Below are 24,339 nucleotides of genomic sequence, written 5' to 3'. Positions count from 1 at the left end.
CACCCTCACAGTAAAGAATTTCCTTCTAATACCTAACCTAAATTTCCTCTCTATCAATTTGTGCCCACATAGAAAATGGCCTCACAACCAACGCTGCCAGAAAATGTTTCTGGGACAAATATGCGGCTGTGGAAAAGGAGCGTCTGCACCCCAAACACGTGAATGGCTCCTCCACGGAGCTCCGGGCATCAACTCTGCCCTCTCCCAGTGCCAGCACTGCCTTTCGCTCCAGTCTCTGCCGAGCCCTCTCCCCATCGCTCCCTATCCTTGTCCCTATCCCAGTCCTCCTTCCCGCCCGCCCTGCCCACCGCCTCTTTCCGCCCTCGCCTTCGCGTTTCCTGTTCGGGCGGAGGAGGTTTGGCCCCGCGGCGCCGCCGTCTCCCAGCGGCTGCGCTGAGCGTCATGGCGGCGTATCTCTCAATGTCAGCGGCGCTGAGGGGCCTCGTCGCCAGGAGCGGTGCGGCCGCGCTCCGCCCGCCGCCGCCCAGGTAACGGCACCGTGGGCTCCCCGCCGGCCGCCCGGGGGGCCTGAGGAGGCCGTCCCGGGCCTGGGCCTCCGCCGCGGCCGCCCCGGGAGCTGGGCCGGGGGGGGCCTCGTAGGGACCCGCCGATGGTGGGGGGCGGCCAGGCTGGCAGCAGGCGCCCAGCCGAGGCTTACTCCGTGTCAGTCCATACGTGTCCTTGCCTGTCGCCGTCTGTCCGTGCGTGTCCTTTCCCGTCCTTGTTGTCTGCCTCGCGGTGACCGCCCGCCCGATGTCCTTGCGGTGCCTGGAGGTCGACTTCTGGTCGTCATGGCCGCGCTGCTGGGGCGCGTTCCCTCGCCAGCAGGCCTCCCAGAGATTTGCACCCCACTACCCTCTTCTGTATCGTGTTGCCTTTCCTCTCCATCCCCTCTTCGAAACACGTTACCTTTTTCAGAGGATGAATAGCTGCTTTTTCACTCACTTCCTGAAAGTAATATTGGAAATAGCTTTATGGTCTTTGCTGGAACTTTTTCATTTATTTGTTTAATGCAGAGACCTGTGTTACAAGTCCAGTACATGACCCAACCGTGAGCTGAAGATGTGTACATGTGTTTACCTTTGTGCATCTCACAGGCCTAAGTCTATTTTAAGACCCCACTCTAGTCAGGAGAAGTAATGTAGCTCAATGCATTTACTTTTGATTTAGAGGGTTTGCTTTTTGTGCTCATTAAGTCCTTACGTATTGACAGATACGGGTTAGTTACAGTAATTTTTTTAATCTATGGGGTTTTTAAAATGTGTATGTATATCTGTGTGTATGTATGCATGCATATAGAAACACACAGAGAAATCTATATATACATACATTGAGAAAGAAATATAGCTTAACTGTTTTTTCACATTTTTATCCTCTGATTGTCCCACTGGTTACTGCTGCCTCCTCCTTCCTAAAATGGCACCTGTTTTATGGTGTTGAAGGTTAATTCTCAGTCTCCTAAAAATGCTTTGAAATGTGTGAGTATGAATTTAGGAGTTCCTCTAGGCTAATGCAGAAACTTATTGTTCATGTTCAGCTGCTTGTTTCTGCTCTTCTTCTCCTCCTTCATGGTGCTGACAGAACTGTTGCCTGTGCCATGTGGTAAACTGGGTCAGTCAAGTGATTCAGGCTAAAAATAATTTTGTTTGTTTGTTTTAAAATCTTAACCATTCTACATTTCAAGTAATTATTTTGGAAAAAATAGTAAGGTGTAGCAGGGCTGGGTATGAAAAACATGGAAGTATGAGGTAGGTACCGTTAAGTAGGTATTTCTTCTTTGAAACAGTGCCTTAGGTTCCTTCCTTGCTACAGAGTGAGACAAAAAAATTGTGTCCCTTAGTGTTTTCAGTAAGAGGGATGTCGAAGACATTTGCCTGAGTGGGACTGAAACTTACGCTTCGCATTCTGTAGGATAGTGGCCTGATCATAGGTCAGCAGGTTTCTTGGAGAAGAGGGAGAGCATTATGAGTTTCTCGTAAAGTTTTGTAAACAGCTTTGTAATCATTGCTTGTTGTTAGAATGAGAATAAAATTTTCTATGGAACAAGGAAAAGACGCTTCAGAATTAGATAGTTTTGGTAGTATGAGGGAATGCTTAAGACTGTCATCCATTGCATGAGTTTTGCAAAGTAATTATTTCTTGGTCAGTAGGCACTGAAACTTCAATCTTTTCTCAGTTACTGTTTTATATAAAAATATCTGTATATGAAAAATATTTTTGTATGAAATTTTATTCTTAACCAGCCTCTGTAGTCTCCCTACTTGGGGATGAGAATCAACATACATAATTATAGAAAAGGATTTAGGGTTCTATGTTTTAAATTCAAGATGTCTTCACAGATCTTGCAGCTCACAGTGAGGTAGTAAATCAGATAGAAGTAGAGGGGAGAAAGTGTATCTGTTGCTTTTCTACTTTTTATTGCTTCTTGAATGCAACTGTTTGTTTTCCTTTGTTACATACCATATAATCATTCTTACAGAGCATGTAATCCTTTGTATTTCATCAGAAACGTAGATAAATTTCAGTATACAGATAGATGCCTCAAAGTTTGACGGTGAACAAGTCCCATTTTTAGCTTTAGTGTCTCCTAACATCTCCTGAACTCACAGAACTGAACCTTTTGCTAAAGACTACTTAAGCTTGTTTTCCAATTACAGTGGTCAGCAGCTATCCAAAAGACTACTTCTTTGAGAAGCCAGTAGTTTGCTGCATATCTTGCAATTGGATGTATAAATCCTGCAATACTGGTTTCCTTTCAGAAAAGTATTTTGACAGACACAATTTGGTACAAGTAGTTTCTTTGTTTTGGAGTATATTTGAAGTATTTTCTGTCTAATTTATTACTGGTGTAATCTCTGTTATTGTCAAACGGTAGAAAGAATGTATTATACTAGTATGCTAGATGTGTGTCTTTAAGTAAATACAGGTGTTAGAATTACTAAGAATAAAAATTATTGGTGTTCTTAGGAGATGACTGAAGAAGATTCTGGAACTGTGAACTGTGAGGGCATTTGAGTGATTCTTACATCACTCCAGCCTTATACTTTCGTTTACTTAGATTCAGAGTAAGGTTTGGTTGTTAGGTAAAACTTTAGGCAAGTTTCATGTTACTTGCCCAGTTAGGTTATGAGAGTAGTATAGCTTATTGTTTGGACGCTGTAGGATTAAATTTTAGGCATTCAAGATGTAGTTTTATTGGCAGTGCATTTTTATGCAGCTTTTTGCATGTGAAGCTTCTTATAGTGCTCCAGCTTTCAGAACTTCAGTTAAATAATAATACAGTCACTTTTCAAGAGTTACAAGAGAGATTCTGTTCTGATTTCCATTTGTGATATTTTGTTCTTAGAAATCTTATGACATCATCTAGCACAAATACTGCTTTTATCGGGACATGTTTAGGCACTTTAAGATACACATGGCCCAAGCTGCCCAATGATTCTAAACTGGTTATTTCCACAATATGGAAATAAGTGTTCAGTTTGAAGTTAAGAGAACATGCAGCAACATTCCTCTTATCTTTATGAAATCCCTAGTGCTTGTTTTAAATCACTTAAGCAGTGGTTACTGAGTCCCTCATTATTTCATGTGGTGGTGAGCCTTTCAAATGTCAGCATATGCCTGAGCTGATTCAGAAAGCAGAAGTGCATCCTTTGCTTAAATCATGTTTTGAAGCTTTCATGCTGTAAGATCTGTGAAGTTTCCAGGAGGCTTGAAATTATGTTGAACATGCTCTCCCTATTTGACCTAAAAGATTGCAGTGTTTCCTTACATTAGTAATAAGGACAGTTGCAGCTGGGAAAAGAAAACTTCAAACAAATTTCTGCTGAACTGGGAGTCAGATACTTGTTTCAAAACCACTTCAGAATGTTTCTGAGAAGCCCTTTCTATCACAGTGTATTGGAGACAGAATTAATTTCTGTTGCTGTTAGCAGAGTATTTTGTGTGTGAAGGTGTAATATGGCCACACACTCTGTACATTTCATGATAATGAATTTTTCATGTCACTTTTCAGTGGTTTTTCAAAATGTGTTACTTTCCTCTTGTAATGCTGTTGTAAAGACAGCAAATGTGTTGCTGGTTCATCATTGTTAGGGGTTCAGAAGGATGCCCATGCACAAAAAAACTCAAGACACAGTCAGAATTGCAAAGCAAGTCGATTTTATTAGTCAGCAATAAATACATACCAACCCCTGGATGTTGGAGAAGCCGCTGAGCAGGAGAAGGAGATGGAGTGTGGTGGTCAGGCAGGAGGGGCAGACAGTCTGTGCACCTTCAAGGCCACCCCTGGATGAAAATGGCATGCATCATGTCCTACTCTCCCCTCCACCCCAGAATCACACATTATATCTCCTCCTCAGGAGTGGCCAGTTTTAATATTATCTCACATGGGGCCAGTGCATGAGATGAGGTCATAACAGCCCATGATCACACCTCCATGCCAACAATGGTTTTACTGTGTATTATTCCTCTTTCACAGGATGAATCCCACCAGGTGACTGATACATAGTTTCATTTCTGAAGGGTAGTCTTACCAACTAACAATAAGGTCTTCTTTTACATTATCTTGTCCATGTGTACAACAGCAAACCAAATATGGCAGGCCTTAGACATGTCTTTAGTCCCTGATACAATCGTAAATGCATATCTGAGGTTATGAAAGCAAACAATTATGGATACTTGTGTAGTACAAAGCCTGTTATTCAATTCATACTCAAGAAATTGAGGATATCTGGGATGCCATTTACATCTCAGTTTTCAGTTACTGTCTTCATAAGCAAGCTTCCCCTCAGGAAAATGAGGGGGAAGCCATTTTTGTGGCAAAATAAAGGACTTCTAAAACAGAAAAAACTCAGGTCTTAGTTTTTTATCCTGTCCTTCCATGGAGAATAGATAAAATGCTTACTAACTTAAAAAAAAAATCTGCAAGATCACTAGCTTACTCTTTTGTGTTATTGTTTGGTTTGTTTGTTTTCTTTCATGAAATAATATTGACCTTTTTGTTGCATGCCAATACCAAACCATGTGCTAAAACAGGGCTTAGTAGACTTCCTGCATCTGGGTAGAGGAGAGAGCTGTTTAAAGATGCACAAAGCCCTGACTGAATTGGTTAATAGAAGCACTGTTTGGCCAGTGTTAGTGCCAGCCAGTGTGAGATTTTTTGTCAAGTCTGGAATAGGTGGCATGTTGCAGAAATTGTATTATTTATTATTTCATCCACATGTAATACATGTCTGCTGCTTACTTTATCCCACACAACATATAAAAGTATGTGTGGTGTTGTCAGGCTCAGACACATCAGAAGCTGTGGTTTTCATTAGTAAAAATTAGTCTGTAGCATTTATCTTTGTTAAAATTATTTCTGGTGACTGATATCATCTGCAGAGATTATCTGGGATAAAATTTAAAGATAAGACCAGGCGAAAGAGCAGCCTTTTTGCAGTCTTGCCCTACCTGTATAAGTGATGTTTATAGATAGTTTCGTTTTGGTTATTCACTAGGGAAAAAGATGTATTTGGCTTCTAAAATATGTATTTGGCTGGAATTCGACAATTTTCTTTTAAGTATCAGTTTTGGTTTTAATATGTATCAGAGCAAGTACAGTGAATCACAGTATCTTACGACATAATAGCACTACTGTAAGCTGAAATCTGGAATAAAATTCCAGCAAGTTTTTTGCTCATGATGTTGCCTTGACATGGAGTGTTGGAGCAGACTCAAGGTGAAAGATATGGAAAGACAAATGGGCATAGACAATGGGAGAAAAAAGATGAAATCCACTACAGTTCATACACTTAATAAGCATGAGTTTGAAAAGAAAACTCCAGGCAGCAGTGAGTCTTTGTCTGATCTTGGCAGACACCCTGAAGAAGTAGTTTGGGAGTAGGCATTTCATATGTCTTAAGTGCATAATTTGTTTAAAACCAGCTCCTTTTGACTCTGTCCACACTGTTCAAATAGCGATTGTGTCGTTCAGAGAGGGTCTAGGCAGCAAATCTTGCCTGTTCACTGTGACTGAAAGCAGCAGCAGTGGTTATTTGTTACAGTCACAGGTCCTTTGATGACACCCTGTATCTGGCACTTAAGAAGGATGGCCCTCTTTATGCAGCATTTTTGCATGCTTTGAGGAAAAGAAGGGGAAATTTCTGATAAGTAGGATGACTTCAGTCCCTCTGCAGTATTTTATGTAGTATATCAAAGTTCCTATTCCATCATTACTTGAGTAGTTACAACAGAACAACATACTCTCTACTCGTGTCTGTTGTGTTCATGGGTGTGCACCATTATTAAGATATCAGAGTGACTCTGGTGAACCAGAATGGTGTCTTAGATGTCCTGCTTTTGCCTTTTCTGTTCGGCACTATTGGAAGTAGGATGTAGGAGTGCTCCTTGTTCCCTTTGGAGTGGAAAGAGGAAGCTTTGGAAAGTCCCCATGGAGTAATGAAGATGTTGAAGGTAATGAAACGTGGGAACAGTAGGATGTTGCTGTCAATGTGAACAATTCCATCACAATGAAAAAGTGAAAAATACCGTGTGTCGTGTAGTTGTTTAGTAGTGAGCTCAGATCAAGCTCATTCTACTTCTTAAAGTGTATGGGATTCCTGTAGTGTTTGTGAAAGTTAAAGTACTTTCAGTATTGGTCTAGAGGAGGAAGAGGATGGATTAGAAAGATGTGCAGGGTAAGAGGGGCAGATAGGAAAAAAAAGTTTGGGAGAGACAAAGTTTAGGAATGGGGCAAGGAGGAAATGTGTCATTCTGGAAATGGCTATTTTTGTGATGTACTTATGCAGAAGTAAGTAGAGCAGGCATCTTGACAGCAAAATGCTCCTGATAAGGCTTCTTAGGTTGCTCTTTCTTACTGGTCATATAACTTGGAGTGACTTTTTAATTACATCCAGTTGCTTCATTTTGGAATCAGAAACCCGGAGGGGAGGAGTGACGCTCTATTCAGAAAGTGAAAGTTGAACAGAGACAAGCAGACAGATGTTTAAGGTATACTTGTGTAGAAAGATAACTAGTAAGTAAGCAATGTGCTTGCTTCTCCCCTAAAACAGGAGAATGCTCTTCTAACCAGTTCTGTGGGAACTAACCATCGTGGGCTCTGAACTGTAGTCGCTTACGTAAAGTTTGGCATACTTTTAAAAAAGCATTGTTACATGTGGTAATAACTTTTTTCAAAAACTTACTTATTTGAGAACCTAATAATCTTCTCTCTACATAGAAGATTTGAAGAGGAGTGGAGATATAAATAAAACCCCAAAAATGCACCAAAACAAAAAAACCAACCAACCAACCCCTGAAAAAAGCTTTGGAGGGTAGAGGTGAAGTTTGTCGGCAATAGTATCCTAAAACAGAAGGACATAATACTGTCCTTCAGGGACTAAACAATTTAAAATAGAATCTAACACTGCATTTGAAAAATGACACTTCGTTTTCAAGACAATCCCCCAAACATTCTTATGGAGAAGACTTTCCTGTTAGTATATGCTAATACCAAATATTTGATATCTCAGAGTTTGAGAAACATATTTGTAGAACTTGTTGCACTAAGTTGAACCACATTTTTTGTCAAATAAATAAGTCAATAGTAAGATTATGAAATGCCAGATAGATACACGGAGAAGGGGAATAATTATGCCAGTTGTCAGTGGACAGTTTTTCAAATCTATGTTAGCAAAATAATAAAATTTGCTTTATTGATGTATGTTTAATATATCATGTTCAACGGGCTTAACTCATAATGGAAAAATACTGCTATTTGGATTTTAAAATTACCTTCATTTTGCCTTAATGTAGGTTTGAGCATTTTGACTCAGTTGACCTTGTTATTGTCTGTCTTAGATGAAATTGACTGTTTTAAGAGACTGAAATGCTGAGAGACTTTTATAGTTAGCAGAGAAGTATGAACCTGCTTGCAAATAGTTTTTAAAAAAACCCAAGTTTAAAAAATTTTATACCAATAATTTCTTTAAATTTGTGTGATCCTTAATAGCTGAATGTTTGATATTTTCTACCCATGTGCAGGTTTTCATTCTTATTATAATACAGTGGACTTTGCCAAGTTTTTAAAATTCTTTTGTAAGCATTTGATTCTGAGTATGTTAAAAAGTATACCTCTGAACTGTCTTAAGATCATATCCTTTTTTGTTTCTAATAAAAGAAAGCTCTAAACTAGCAGGAGGCAAGCTGAACAGTTAACATTACCTTCTTTATAATGTGTGTTTTCATATTTCCTAAGAAATGAATGGCATTATTTCTGTCTGAGTTTCAAAGGACAGTTGTTCTCTCCTGGCAGTATAATAGTATGTTTAAGTACTATTTACTTAACTCTTTCTAGCTGCAGTAGTTTCTGTCCAAATCTTCCCTTGACCCATGACTGGTGTTGAAGAAGTAAAGTAACTTTTGACTCAATAAGACAGACTGTAGGCAGCTCCAGAATGTGTGTGGGCAAACAGTTCTTGCAGCTGCTTATTTCTGGGGTCTTAACATAAAAGAGCTCATAAACAAGTCCTATTCAATTTTTTTAAAGTCAGACTTTTATGTATTTTTAGACCTTTTATGGATGTATATTCTATATATGAACACCTCTGACGTTGCCATTTATGATCAGTCTATTGTAGTAATCTTCTGCTAAATGTTAATGATGCCATTTATATTGAAGTCCAAACTAAAATTTTATTGCAGATGATGGCTGTTGAGTTTTTAATATTTTTCATAGATTTTGGTACTTTTAAGCTAAGATTTTTATGCACATTGCACGTTCAGAAGTTACCATATATCATCATCTTTCTACTACATTTTAAATGAAGGAAAAAGGCAGAAAGCTCTTCATGAAGTAGCTTTGACTATTGTGTCATGTAGTCAAGGAGTATTTGCATGTGCTGTGTAAGTTATTGGAAGGAAAATCCTGCAAGAGTGATGTTTTGTCATATGCCAGTGTTTATGCCTACTAGAGAAAGAGACAAATAATCTGAATGTTGTTGTCTGAACTGGAATTCAAGAATAAGGTTTGCATTTAAAACACCAGTGTTGCCTTAAGGCTTTAGAAACAGTGAGTATTATCAAGACTTTCAGTCTCCTTTCAGAGAGAGAGGTAACAGCTGATTAGATAGTAAGAATATGAAAAGGAAGAAAGAACAGTACTAATAGAGGAGAGGATCAGTGTACAAGGAAGAGTACAAGCGAACACGCAAATAGGGTAGCTATTTTTATTCTCAAAGGTGAGTTCTCAAAAATGCTTCTGAGGTGTGTTTAATAAATATGGACAAATGGAAATAAAATCAGATAATTATGGAAAAACAGAGCACTCAAGCTTTCTTTGAATGTAGACTTAATTTATGTAGCTTGGTAGTTTCATTGTATTTCTCTTGTAGCACGCAATAGTTTGTCCTTCATCAGTTTAAAGAGTTGTTGTTCCAAGATTGCAGATGCTGATGCAGTATGCAAAAGAAAGGATGCAGGTTTTTTTTCCTAGCTAGTGCCATGTAATTATTGCTTACACTTGTGTGTAGAATAGGAGTTAAAGTTTTGGTGTGGTAATTTTTTTTTAAACTCCTGTTAGAGACATTTATGTAGGTTGAGTACATTGCAGCCAACCGTTTGTTTTCATCTCAAGACAGATGGGTATTGTAGAAGGTATTTAATCACACTGGTACCCACAACTAAAAGCTTGTGTGGTTAGTATCTCTTGAAAACAAGATAAGATTTAAAATCAGTCATTATAGAGAGACTACATAAAAATTAAATCCTTTGCTTTGGTTGCAGTATGAGTGTGAATACCAAGTGCAGGTAAATTGCATACACTTGAAAAAACCCTTTTTGATAGGAAACATTCGATAGAAATTAATGACAAGCAAAGTGTCAGGGAGCAGCAAGGGCTGTCTACTTCAGAAGGTAAGGCAAGCTGGAAAGTGAGGGTGACCCGACCAGGGACAGTGCCCTTACAGATGAGGGTAAGAGCCAGAACCAGGGCAGGAGGTGGGTACACTTAATGATGCAACTTAAGCAAGGGCTCAAGACCCAGAGCTGAGCTTTTAAATGGTAATGGCCATTAAGACCTGTTAGTGCCCTTAGGGTCCTGATGCATGGTCCGAGAGAGTTAGTCTTCAGACTGTCAATACCAGAGCACTTGAAAACTCAGACTATATTCTTGCACGTGAGGTGGCACCATTGTATCTTCTCTCCATCTAACTCAGTAGTCAAAAATTTATTGAAGTATCATGAAGGTTGTTCCCCTCGGAGGTGTATAAGAACCATGTGGGCAGAAAGATCAAGTGGTGTGATTAAGGTGTGTGACATGGAGAGTAGCTAAGGTACATGATAATTGAGGAATGGCAACAGTTCAAAGGGGGATTGAGGACAAAAGCTTAGTCTCAGAAAGGAAATTGAAAAGTAAGGTAGCTGAGAAAAGGCAAAGTTCACAAAGCAAGTGTGAAATTAAATCATACAAAATAATATTACCTAGATTATCCCATTCATATCTAGAACAGTTGCCAAGAGCATACAGTTTTGAAAAGAAACCTGTATGTCATGTTCCATTTGTAAAGCATTTGGCTTTCTCTAAGTGGTTTGTACTACAAACATTAATATATAGCTCTTAAATACAGTTTGTCATAGCTGCCCAACAACTAAGGCTTACTAGCCAAATAGCTAGTAGATTTGACTTTCATGAACCATTATAAACCAAGATCTAGTTTTCCAGTAACACTTTAAAGGATTCTTTTTTGTGTAGTAGTTTACAGTTCAAGTGTTTGAGAGCATTAAATAAAAAAGAAGTTGCCTTTGTGTGTGTGTGTGTGTATATATATATATATATGTATATGCCATGTTTTACAGGTCTTAGATTATTAGAGTAAGAATTAATTAAGCCTGCAAGTGCAGTCAGATTGCAGAGCTAGTGATATCAGTAAGTATGGGTAGGGATGAAATACAGGACCGTGCTATGCCATAAACCAGTTTGCAAACACAGAGGAATCTTTACTCTTTTTTTCTGTTTAATGTTACGTGATTCAAAGGCTCTTTTTCAAAATGCACAAAATAAGACAGAGGTGGGTTGTGGAACATTAGTTTCATTCCTCACAGTTTTGAAACAAAACCCTTTGACTTTTGTTGTTCCTTCTATAAAGAGAGCACAGTTTTTAGTTTTGTCAAGTTGTATGAATGCCTGAATGTGTATGTGTGGGGAGTTTGACATTTAGAAAGCACAAACAAAGCAAATGTGTCACCTGGGTATTTTATCTTTACACCCTACACAACTTTTCTCTTTTCCTTTTTAATTTTATTAGGCTTTCTAACTAGAGAATGTAAAATTCAGTTGATAGTTGTTACGGGCTGTGCAACATTTCTAGTATTATTTGTCTTCCAACTGACTTGCCTATAAGAAGTTTCTTGTTCTTTGCGGCCTGCTACTCTCCGATTGTGAACTGAGGTTAATTCCTAAGATTAGGTGTTCTAGTTTGGAGAGTAGTGTGTAATGAAATGGTTTATTAGCAACTGTACAGGTGACAGTAGTTCAGAGCTCCTGTGACCTGATAGCAGTTGGACATCTTAAAAATTACATATTGTATTGCTGTAAAAGTAGTACACCAGGTCTCCTTTTATAATTAGTTATTTCTACAACAAAAATATTTAAATAATTTTGAGTCATTTTATTCTCAACATGTTAAGCCCCTCTCTTAAAAGTGTTTCTAGTCTGTTTTCTGTAATCTATCGGAGACCACTGGGATGCTCTGAGTCATATGCATGTGAGGGTCAAGGAGCACCGACGTGACTTTTTTTAGAAGTTTAGTTGCAAATAATGACTCAGTTGGCATCCAAGCACTTATAGAAATGTTTTGATACCAGCCTGGGACTTGCAGAGAACTGTTTCAGGATGTGCAGCTGTTGCTTGCCAGTGTGCTGACTTGAACCTCCAAGCTAGCTCTGTGGATTTTTGCCTGAACTTTTCCTCAGCTCAAGCTGTTGCATTGTGTGTATGCTTGTACTCAAAAGCTTAGAAGACACCTGTACAGCTCTGCAGGAGTAGGTTGAGCTGGCCTGGGCATACTGTCTGCCTGATGCGGAGCCTTCTGAAGGACTGGTCTTTGTTGTGCGCCTAGTCATGTCACCTCAATTAGCTGGCTACTCAAATGGGCCCTGAGTCAGGGAAAGTGTGGGCTTGGTAGTAGGTCAGACCTGACCTCCTTTATTATGTCTTGACTGCAAGAAAGCTGGTTAAATAAAGAAAACTGCTGGTGAGCAACTCATGTCTTCACAGAACTGACTTGTGTCCTGCAGAATTCAATGGGGTGCAGGAGTGGATGCAGTGCTCTGGTCCTGTGGTAGTTCTGGAAGGACCATGTCTGTCTTTACATTGTGCAGTGGTTCAGCTGATACTTGTTTGAATATAGTAGGTCAACAGCATTTTCCCACCTGTGGGATAATTAAAGTGGAATCTAAAATAACTAAAATTTGATTATTTTCTACTTAATGACATATTCACTACTGGAAAATTTAACTAATTGAAAAGAGTCACAGAATATTCTGAGTTGGAAAAGACCCACAAGTATCATTGAGTCCAGCTCCTGGCCCTGCACAGGACACCCCAAGGGTCACACCAGGTGCCTGAGTGCATTGTCCAAACACCTCTTGAACTCTGTCAGGCTTGGTGCTGCGACCACTTCCCTGGAGAGCCTGTTCCAGTGCTCAACCACCCTCTGGGTGAAGAACCTTTTCCTGATACCCAGCCTAAACCTCCCCTGACACAGCTTCATGTCGTTACCTCAGGTACTATTATCACAGAGAAGAGATCAGTGTCCACCCTCCACGTCCCCTCACAAGGAAGTTGTAGACTGCAATGTGGTCTCTCTTCAGTCTCCTCCAGGCTGAACAGACCAAGCTGCTCCTCATACGGCTTCCCCTCAAGACCCTTCAACACCTCCATGGCCCTCCTGTGGGCATTCTCTAATAGCTTTATATCCTTCTTATATGGGGGTGCCCAAAGCTGCCCCAGCACTGGAGGTGAGGCCGCCCCAGTGCAGAGCAGAGGGGACAATCCCCTCCCTTGCCCGGCTGGCGATGCTGTGCCTGATGCCCCCCAGGACACGCTTGGCCCTCCTGGCTGCCAGGGCACTGCTGCCTCATGTTCAACTTGCCACTGGCCAGGACCCCCAGGGCCCTTTCCATGGCACTGCTCTCCAGCCGATCTTCCCCGATCTGTCCATACATCCAGGGCTGCCCCATGCCAGGTGCAGAATCCAGGACTTGCCCATATTAAATTTTGTGTGGTTTGTGATTGTCAGTCCCTCTGACTGTCAAGATCTCTCTGTGCAGCCTCTCTACCTTCAGAAGCTTCTCCCAATTTAGTATCATTGTCAAACTTGCTTAGTATCCCTTACAGTCCTGCATTCAGGTTGTTAATGAAGATGTTGAAGGGCACAGGGCCGAAGATGAAGTTCTGTGGAACCCCCCTAGTGACAGGTCACCAGTCTGATACCACCCCAATCACTGTGAGCTTTTGTGCCCAACCCATGAGCCAGTTCTCACCCATCCCATGATGTATTTGTCGAGCTGTGAGCCGGACATTTTGTCCAGAAGGATCCTGTGAGAGACAGTATTGAAAGCTTTGCCAAAATCCAAAAAGATCACATCAACCAGCTTCCCTTGAGCAACTATGTGTGCTACCTTGTCATAAATGGAAACTGACAAGCAGGACTGTTCCCTCATGAAGCCATGCTGGCTGTGACTGATGGCTACCTTGTTCTTCAGGTGTTTTTCACCTTGTTTGATCTTCTCCAAAGCTTTACCAGGCATTGAAGTTAGACTGACAGGCCTGTAGTTTAATATTTGTAAAGGCAGGTTAACTTAACATTTAGCTTTGAAGAAGCATACTTTAAGTTCCAAACCACAAGTCAAATGCTTATTTCCATGTTTATTTAGTACATTTATATAACCATTGCTTCTTTTCGTAAGTCTTGCCTGACAGAAAAGCATAGTCAGTTCTTGCCCTGTTTTCCAAACACACAACTGGAAAAAAATTTATCGCATGTGAACTTAATAGCAAGTAGAGGTAGTGTCTGTGTATTTGTATTTCAATTTTGATGATTTCAGCAGCTTATTACAGAAATTTCAGTAGTTTAGATTAACTAAATTAATATTGCTTTCATCTATTTAGAAACATAATTTACTCTGTTTAACATCATTTTAGAGGCAAAAGTATGATCAGCCAACTTTGTCACAGAATGAAAGCATTATTTATTAATGAGGAACTTAGTTTTCCTCCAAACACAGAAGTTACTCTTGCATAGAGTAACTTAATAGAACTACATGTCTCCATAGGCAGTGTTTGGCACTATTTTGCTTCTGTTGGAAAGTAGTAAGACTAGTAAATTAAATCGGGTAAAAATGAATACTGCCGACTCTGTTAAGTCATTATTACTTCAACTGCAGTAGTGAGTTTAATACCAAGGAAGCATTATCCCACTGTGTTTAAATTCATCTCTCACAAGTTCAACTTTGCAAGCTGTCTTTGTAAGAATGCACCATATTGGGGCTAAACAAAAATATATTATATGGGTCTGAATACTGTGATCTGTATTGTATGTGACATTGTATCATTATTGCTTGTGTTTTATGTACAAGAACTTCGTACTGATCTGTATTTAGTCTATTTAATCACAGTGTATGACTAGGTTGGATGCTGTGGAAGTTGTTAGCTGGTAGTGCTTCTTTTAGTTCTTTTTGTTCAGAATTTAATGTTTTGATGGTGGCTGAACATTTTGATGCTCATATTTTTCCTTATAAGTGCAATAATATTAAAAAGGCTCACTAAGAATTAACATTATTTAATGTATTGAACCGTTCATCATGGCTTTTGCATATATGTATATTCACACCCAGTGGTGCCCTAGTCTTTCAGTGTCAGAGCACTTAGAACATCCTTTAGAGTTCTTGGTGACTTTCTTCATTTTTCATGTGGCACATGGAGCTTTCTTCAAGACTTTGTTTTACCTACACTTTATGATCTGATTACGTGGTTTTTTTAACCATATCTCCAACAGTTGACCAAAAGGGGGTGCTAATAGATCAAACAGTCAGATGTGTTGCATAAAAATGTTAAGGAAAAGTTTTCGTGCAATGGATTAAGTCCCAGCTACTGAATTTTGTCAGGTAAATGCAAGTTTTCACATCTTGGTGTTGTGTAACATTCCAATCACAGCACTGCTCTCCATGGAAGGTAAATTCATGCTGTGTAAATATGGCAGCGTCTTACCATGTAGGGGTTAAGCATGGGTTACCTAGCAGATATTTACAGTGGTCAAATTTGTTGAATTTTAGCAATTGAATGCAGATACCCAGAACCACCAAGTTTTATATGTTCAAGTCGGATGCCTTAATATTCTTTATTCAGATACCACAAAAGACATCCACTGACCAGTTTTTTACTGTTTGGTCTCTTCTATTCAACGGAAGTTGTTAACGGCATCAGTAGAGCTGGGACTTCTTAACATAAGAAGGGAGGTAGAGACCTAAGTATCTTCCCTGCAACAAGGAACTGCTATGTCCTTGTCCTACAGTGGGAAGGGATGGTTCAGAGACCTGATACTGTTATGAATATTGTGATTCTCCAGTAGACTGAGGAACTTCAGTGGCTTCTCACTGGACCCCTTCATTTGCGTAGCAGGGATGTGGAACAGCAGATGATGGTGGAAGGGGAGTACGCACCTTCCATGGAGGACATGTGGTTAGATGATCACAGCATTTGTTTTTCCAGGACACATGATACCTACAGAAAGTTTTGAATTCTGCACTTATTTTTGCTGATAGTCCTCATTAATGAATTCCACGTTACTGAGCTGATGGAAAAGTTACAAGTATTTAATAAGACCATGTAGATATTGCATGTAGATATTGCAAAATATCTATTCCTGTCTATACAGTGTAAAAGATATTTTACATGTCTAGATTTATTGTGACACTCTAAAATAACAAATGGTAGCCCTAATTCATTCTAGATGCAATGTTCAGTTCTATAATGCCTCTCTAAAGAACTATGCAAAGTGGAAGAAAAAGTCACTTTAACCTATTTAAAATTCCTAACACTGAGACCCAGAAATATAATTAAAATATATTGGTTTTAGCATATATAAAAGCAAAGTCCATACTGAAATAATCAGATTGACGGTAAAGACAAAATTTTGGTATACATGTTGCAGTTTAAAAGACCTGTAGATATTAGTATCATGAAATTATTATAAACTATAGAAAATATTAAATTATAATAGTGTAAAATAATGGTATCAGATCATATAGGTCAAGATTAGGAATGGGGATTCCCAACACAATGGCAAGGGCCAGGGAGAAAATCCTTTTGTAAATATAAACTAAATGACATTTAAATGGTGGACTCTGAAGGTAAAGGAGCTGCTGTAGTGTGGGAAAGTATATGCAAAATCATAGAGAAGTGGCTTTATTTAGTAAACCTTAATTTTTGTTCTACGTAATTTTGAAGTGTTTTTGTTTTAAAAGGCTGGCTTTTATACCTAGGTTTTTACATTTAAATGCCTGTTTATTCATCACCAGCAAGCTCACTATAAGGAAATCATTTGGGCAGATTCACAACAGAGCCATGGCCGGCTTGGAGCCTTGTCACGCTTTGCTTATTAGATAGTAACCATGAAGGAAGTAAGTTTGGTACGTGTTTTGAATAGGACACTAATGAGCCTAGAAGATAGCAAGGTTTATTGTTTCTAGTTATGTGTAAAACTTTCTGTATAGTTTCTGAAATTCAGAATTATTTTACCAGTCTATTTGTGATTATTCTAAGTATTCTTTGTACAGTAATTTTAAATCAGAGTTTGATTAGACTTGGAACAGGGTAGAAGTAGAACTTCCTGTTCTTAAGGCCTCATCCAAAGATATTTCAACAGGGGGAAAAAAAAGTACAAGCAGTCAAAAAGAAGCAAAATGGGGTAATGTATACCTGTACTGCTTACAGAGAGAAAGGAAGAAAGCAGATTACCTTTTCAGAGGTCAGTAATAGAAAAAAGCAGTAGAACCTTGTGAGAATGGAACTGTAAAAATGTATGGTTTATAATTCTGCAAGATTATCCATCAGAAAACCTGTGTAAAATTCAAGCTGGATGTGGGCAGAAGCAAATATTAATGGGGAGTTTTGTGAGAATTACTGTACTGTTGAGGATGAAATAAAAGGCTTAAGTCAAGTGTTCACTTAAGTGATTTAGATTGAGGATTCATTTAATTTGAAGGTAGAATAGATATAATAAAGTTTATACAATTTCTAAGAGGAAGCTTGAGTGAGGAAATTATACTTGCCATTGTGGGAGTTGGAGAAGAGAGGGTTGTGTGAAACAGGTGGGTTTCCTGGTTCTTTCCTCAGTTAAGTGCCTGGCATTAGCTACAAACTTGAAATGAAGCCTCTTGAAAATTAAACAGTCATTCTAGGAATCAAGCTACACTTTCTATTAGCTTTCAAATAGCAATATTTCAGTTCACATGACGTTTCAGAGTTGCTGGTTTTTCCAAGCTCCTGATTGCCTTCCTGTGAGAGATGCAACAAATGGAAATATCATCAGCCTGTCATCTTTAAAGAAAAACTGGTGTTTTATGTATTTTCAGATGGAGGTCTCTCCTCCACTGTCTTGAGATTCACTTTCCTAGTCTAGTCCAAAAGCCAGTTTTCGACCACTCTCCACTTAGGAAGTTCTCAGAGAAAGTATGTTCTTTCCGACTCATTGCAGTCCAGGGATGGACAGAAGGCAGCTCATTTAAGAAGTGTACAAGGTTGCAAATTCCAGTAACAGTTGTGTGTTTTTCAGAATTGTGTAGTCAAGAGAAATGTCTTTGAAAAATGGTGAAGAGGAGAAGTTGACTTCGTTTAGTAAGCTGTCCATCTGCTTTTGAAGAATAGCTAAAATATCATGGAGAGCTATAAGGTATTGATGCCTTGGAAATTATCCCAGTTGACAGTCACCTGGTGCAAAAAAACCAGCTTCCTCTGTGTAAAATGTGGAGGCATCTCAGAAAGAGATTCTGCCCACCTTTAATCTGGTGGGGTTTTTACCCTGCTCTTTATCATGGCATTAGTAAAAACAATGTCAAATGACGTAATGCTGAGTGAAAATTATTTCCAAGGGCATGGCATTTGTACTTTTCAAAGCTGATTAATGCTTTTTCAGTTTAAAACAAAACAACCCACACTCAGCCATATTCAAACGAAATTGTCCTAAATTTTGTTCATAATTGAATTTATATTACAAGAAAGAGTATGATTCTGATCTTTTACATCCTTACAGCCTTTTTACATCCATTGCATACTGAAATCCTTACAATGTTGATCAGACTTCTCCACAGAGCAAGCTTCAGAGAACTTCTTGATTCATAGTCTCGATTACTTTTCTTTAGAGAATGAAAGAATCAAATTGCATAATCCAATGTCCTTCTCTGGACATATGTTAAGTAGTGTAGTGAACACTGTATCACATGAAGTTCTGGAATACCTGCAGAACGCTACCTTGATACCAAAGCTACTGTAGTGGGGAGAAACTAATTTTCCTGTTACAATGTTTTTTGCGTATTTAAGATTGGATATGTTGTAGCTTTAGCTACTTAGATCTGGAACACAAGTGTAATGCTGCTGTTCAGGATGCTCTTAAGGTAACTGCTCTCTTGGTGTGTAATTGAATAAGGACCAAGTGACAGCCTGTTCTCCTATTACTGCAGTATCTTCCTATTCTGTTTTTATGATGTATTATTTTACATGTGCAAATGAAAAAATAGCAGCTGTGTTGAGCCAGAAACTCTGTGGTACAGGGATTTTGAGCTAACAAAGTAGTTACCTTGAGTTTTTATGGAATTATGGTGCTTTCTTGCACTTGAAAGCTTCTCGGTCTTGAAACAAAGTAACTTTCCTGACAGATTTTGTCACTTTAAGTAGGAATAGATATGTCTGTCCATGCCGCAGAGTTACATGATCCTGTAAATTTTGTGCTTTGGAGATTTTTTTGAAGTTATTAATGGCAGATGGAAGGTAATTTAGTAGAATGTAATCTGTGTTGAATGTATAGACTTACATTAAATATTTCTGAAGTGAACTTTGTTCCAGGTGCTTAGTTTTCTAAGATTCTTGTAGAGAAAACTGAATTCTTGCATTTTTGTTCCTCATTTCTTTAAAATGGTCTTAATTCAATATGGTGCGCACTGTTGTCTACCTGGATTTCTCCAAGGGTTTTGTTATGCTTTGTCACAGCCTCCTGCCGGAAAAACTGCTGTGTTACAGTCCAGCAAAGTGGTCCACGCAGTGAGGGGGGAACTGGCCGACAGGCAGCACGCACAGGGTGGTGGTGCATCGCTCCTTTTCGTGCTGGCAGCCTGTCACAAGTGGGGTCCCCAGGGATCAGCTTTGGGCCCAGTAGTGTTTGATTTCTTCATAAGTGATCTATGGTGGGATCCTGATAAACCCGGATAAAAGTTAGCTGATGATACCAAACTGAGTGGGGAAGTGGACATCTTGGAAAGGAAATTCACTCTGCAGGAAGACCTAGACAGGCTGGAAGAATGGGCTAACAAGACCCTTATGAAGTTCAACAAGAGCAAGTTGTTGCCATTGTTCAACCTGGGAAATCACAATCCAGAACTGCAGCATAGTCTGGGATTTACGTGACTGGGCACTAGCTCTGGGGTAAGGGACTGGGGGGTCCTGGAGGAAAACAGTCTCAATCTGTGTGAACAGTTGCTTCTGAGCAAAGAGAGGCAATGGGTCGCTGGGTTGCATCAATGAAAGTAAAACCAGCAGAGATGAAGAAGTTATTATCCCACTGTTCTGAACACTTCTCAGGCCATACCTGCAATACTACATGGACAGGCTGGAGAGGATCCAAAGAAAGGCCACAAAGATCATTGAAGGAAAGGGAAGCCTGCCATGTGAGGAAAGGCTGAAAGAACTGGGTTGGTTTCAGTCTTGAGACGATCTAGAGGAGACCTTATCGCCATGTTCCAACATTTTAAAAGTTGGTTACACAGAAGGTGGACACTCCTTTTTTACAGTGAGTCACATGCGAAAGGAGCTAATGGTACAAGTTACTCCTGTGGAGATTTTGGTTAGACACAGGAGGAAAATTTTTCACAATGTAGTTAAGTCAGTCAGCTATTGGAACAATCTCCCCAGGGAAGTGGTGGGTTCCTCAGTGTTGGACAATTCAAAGATTCAGCTGGACAGGGTGCTGGGCCATCTTGTCTAGACTGTGCTTTTGCCAAAAAAGGTTGGAACAGATGGTCTTTGAGGTTCCCTTCCAACCTGGTATTCTATCATGAGCTCAGAGAATTAGGTTTCTTGGCTTGTTTCACCTGCTGTTGCATTATTTTGCCAAAAGATGATTTGTACTGAAAGGGCCTAATCCTGACATTAGTGACATAATGTAAGTTAAAGGTAGATTTAACTTGCTAATTCAGTGATGTGGAATTGGGTTTTCTGTTTCCATATGTATCTTACAGATTTAGCAGTTGTGCAGGAAGATAAATTGTATTTCTTGGTAATAAATAAGCTGACCCCAAATGATTTAGAAATGAAGCAAAATAGTTGCAAGTTTTGCCCACTCACAACAAGCCAACTGTGTTTGCAGTATCAGTTTAGGGTTTGTTTAGTTATTTTTTTGGTTTGGTTTGGGGTTTTTTGAGTTTTTTAATGTCCTGTTATTGAAGTGTAGAATTTGGAGCTTTACCATTACAAATAGATTTAGGATTTTTTTCCTCTGATGCCATCATTTTAAGGATCAGAGTTCCAGAATGCTTGCAGCAGCCTTGTATTTTTCTGTCTGTTCGTGACAAACCGGCTACTGTACATTCATATAGAGCAGTACAGTCCTTGCCACTGGCAGTCTCTCTGTGACAGAGAGCCTGTAGGCTGACATAAAGTGCAGCCTGTTGTGAACTGCTAAGTGGGAGTCTGCCAAAAACTCAGCAGACAGAACTAATTGGGGAGAAAAAGGATTTTTGTGCCCTCATCTCTCCCTCTTCAATTTTTTTTACAAGACGGATATTGTTAAAGTAACTTGTTTATGTAAGATTTGTCTGCCTCTATTTTCTCATTGCATGAATCATTTTTTAACTTCAAGTCTTGTACTGCAGGTCACTGAGCACTTCCACATGGCGGCTGGCGCAGGACCAAACTCGAGACACGCAACTCATCACAGTTGATGAAAAATTGGTAAGGGTTTTCTACTGAATACTGCTATGATACAGCCTTCAGGGTTATTTCTGCACAATAGGCATTCAGTATGGTATTCTACATTCTTCTAGGAAAGCTGTATAAATGTGAACTACAAAGCAACAGCCTTTTAAATACACTTTTAAAAGTGGAACATCACTAAAACATAAATATGTGAACAAATATGGCATTCAAAGTGTTAAACAATGTAAAATGATGAGTACCTTATTTATATTGTTACATTTTAGTCAAGGACCAGAGTGAGCTGTAATTAATTACAAGTTTGTTCTTTTTGAAATTTGTATATATTTTTTATGTAGTGAAATTATACAGAATTTGCCAGCTTCCTGAAATTTTCTTCATTGGTACCCATGTTACTAAAGATACTGAGTAAAGAAATATCATGGAAGATTATTCTTACTATGCATATACACTCTAGCTTTTGAATATGCATGAAGGTTAGATTACAACTGGAAACAAATGCATAACATTCTTCTGCTAATCAGTAGCAGATCAGAAATTTGGCAATCTTTTCTTGTAACTTCTTCCATAATGTGTGGTCTGTTACTCTAGATGCAACCTGACACTTATGTTTACATTATTCAATAGTATAATTTTTGTAAGACTTCTGGGGGGAATGCATCACAGCAGAAGCATGCCTTTCATTGGTTTTCATATCGCTTTTGAATCTCCAGGAAAACAATGTTCCTATCGTATGTACCAGACAGTTCACACTGAATGTATCTTTTCTGTATCCCTGAAGCTATACTAACTACCTAAGAAATATTTGGAATTTATGTTTATAAATTGTACGTTTGTAATGATATGTACAAGTCGAGACAGCTGAAGTTTAACAGGCTGTTGGAAAAAACCCACACTTACTTTAACAACTTTTTAGGGTTTATTTCTCTCATGCTTTGTGTATAGATGTAGCAATAATAATCTACATATGGGTAAAAAAAAATTGGTTATTTCATAAACTTCTTTCTGAATTTAAGAAGTAACAGTATAATCTTAGATTTAAAAATTAAGGAAAAAAATGGTACTTTATTCTAGCTAATATGGTTATCTTACTAGTCAAGTTGCATAACTTGGGATTCAGAAAATTTGTACAGAGATCGTGAGTCACTGTGTAAAAAAGATTGAACAAGTTAGTAGACCTGCATTTTCCTAAATGGCTTTTAAATGCCCTGTTTTTTAATGTTAAAATATACATATATATGTAAATATAGCTTTTATAATGCCTGAAAAGTATCACGTTTCCCTACTGTGGCCTTGGGTGACAGATACATAGGTCTGAAAAGACTGCAGTGCAAAGACAGACCCACAAAATAAATACTCTTCCATCTTCTATTTTGAATTTAAATGTACATTATCCAAAGTTAGTGTTGTACATTACCCTGTCTAGCTATGACAGTTGAGTGAAAGTGAAAGTAGTTTGAAATACAGCTATTCAGTTCCCTTAGTGTTACTGTAAATGAACCGTATGTGGAGTGCATATTTCTAATGTCATTATATGTTGTCATCAGGTTGAAGACTCTCGTATCATATTTGCTGAGGTTTTTTGAGATCTCATAGTAGCAGCCATTAAGTATTTTTATTTTGATACATATATTTAGATATAATGTATCTAAATCATTATTTCTTGAAGTATTAGGTTAAATGTCAGACTGGATAGTACTTTCTTACAGTGTTGTGTATGTAGGTTCACATTCTAAATGCAAAAACCTTTTTTTTTTCTTTTCTAGATTATTATAGCACCTGAAACAAAATGACAGAAAATTAGAAACTTCATTTGTAGCTTTAGTTAAATTTTGTGAGTAGTTTCCATAATGTCATAAATTCATGTTCTTTTAATGGGCAAAAATTATGTCCCATTAACAAGGAAAATTGTCACAAAAGGGTTTGATATGGTTTTCAACATTTTCAGCATTAGGAGAAGTTCTCTAAACACCTGTTAAATCTCATGTTAAAATAGCGTATTACCTTATTTTAGGTTGCTGCGGTATAATTTTAAATAGGATTAATTACAACCAGTTAAGAGTAGTTTAACATATTAAAGGAGTTTTCTGTTAATTAATGTTACAAAGCATAAAACCATTATTTCCTTGCAAGTTGTATTTAAACTGTACTCTGGAAATTGATACAGAACATTTAATTTTAAAAGATCTCTTCTTTTGAATTAGAGATTGTTAGAAATCACTAAGTCGTATTTTGATGGGCTTGTCATCTTTGCCATATTTTTAAATTTTTTTTTTTAAAGCTGGGCATCACCTTATAGGTGCTTTTACGTGCATTTCAGAAGGAGCAAGAACAGGTGGAAAACAGGATATGGTTATCCTTGTTTGCCATGTTCATCTTGTAGCTTATTTTGAAACTGAAGTCTTCTTTGACTTGATATGTACAAGGCTGGAAGAGTAATGCTGAGGTTGTTGAAAACTTCTAACTGCATGTTTTAGTGGAATAAATCTGTATTTCCAGTGCTCTTGTAGATCTTGTATTCCTCTGTGTACATGCATATGCTAGAACTTGTTCAACAGGATGATTTGGTTCTAGAAGTATTAAAATATTCCTTGTGTTGGGAAAAACAAATTAAGAAGAGGTATGAGCATCCTGACGTTGAATAATTAGGCGGTAGTTGGTCACTTCCTTACTGCGGCCTAGAATCTGTTGAATACAATAGAAAAATGAGTTCTAATGAAATAGTAGGGAAAGCAGTAGTTTAGACCACATTTGTCACACTAGAAAAAAAGTGTCTCTTTAATGTAAAAGGAGTTAAATGCTCAGCTTGTGTAGAACATATCCAAGAAATTGTATCTTTGTTTCAGTTATTAGCTGTTTTCAGTGAATACTGAATAAGATTACTTTTAATGGACAGTAAAACCTGAAGAAAATAACATACAAAAGGAACAAAGCTCAAAGAAATACAGTTCTTGCATCACATTTTGATTCTCTGGCCACCAATTAGGTCATATTCCAAGAGTCTGGACAAATAGCTGTGCGAAAAGTAGTCTCTCAAGACCCTGCTTGCATTGGGAAATTCGGGCTATAGAGGGCAAAGGCTGTCAGCAGCAAATCTTACTCAGGTAATGTTCCAAATTATTTAACTGTTTGTGTGTATGGTATAAAATGCATCATTA

General features: G+C 38.5%; 1 protein-coding gene across 1 annotated transcript in view; it reads left to right on the top strand.

Moving 5' to 3' along the window:
* Positions 1-351: 351 nt before the first annotated feature.
* NDUFS4 (NADH:ubiquinone oxidoreductase subunit S4) overlaps positions 352-24,339 on the top strand; it is a 47,296-nt gene continuing 23,308 nt past the window's right edge. Inside the window, exons 1-2 of the mRNA XM_032096144.1 lie at positions 352-488; positions 21,121-21,199. Of these exons, the coding sequence (XP_031952035.1) occupies positions 403-488; positions 21,121-21,199 (165 nt within the window). The 5' untranslated portion in view covers positions 352-402. The remainder of the gene's footprint in view (positions 489-21,120; positions 21,200-24,339) is intronic.

The sequence above is a fragment of the Corvus moneduloides genome, chromosome Z (assembly GCF_009650955.1).
Source record: "Corvus moneduloides isolate bCorMon1 chromosome Z, bCorMon1.pri, whole genome shotgun sequence".
NCBI lineage: Eukaryota > Metazoa > Chordata > Aves > Passeriformes > Corvidae > Corvus > Corvus moneduloides.
This window is presented reverse-complemented; position numbering and strand designations above follow the sequence as displayed.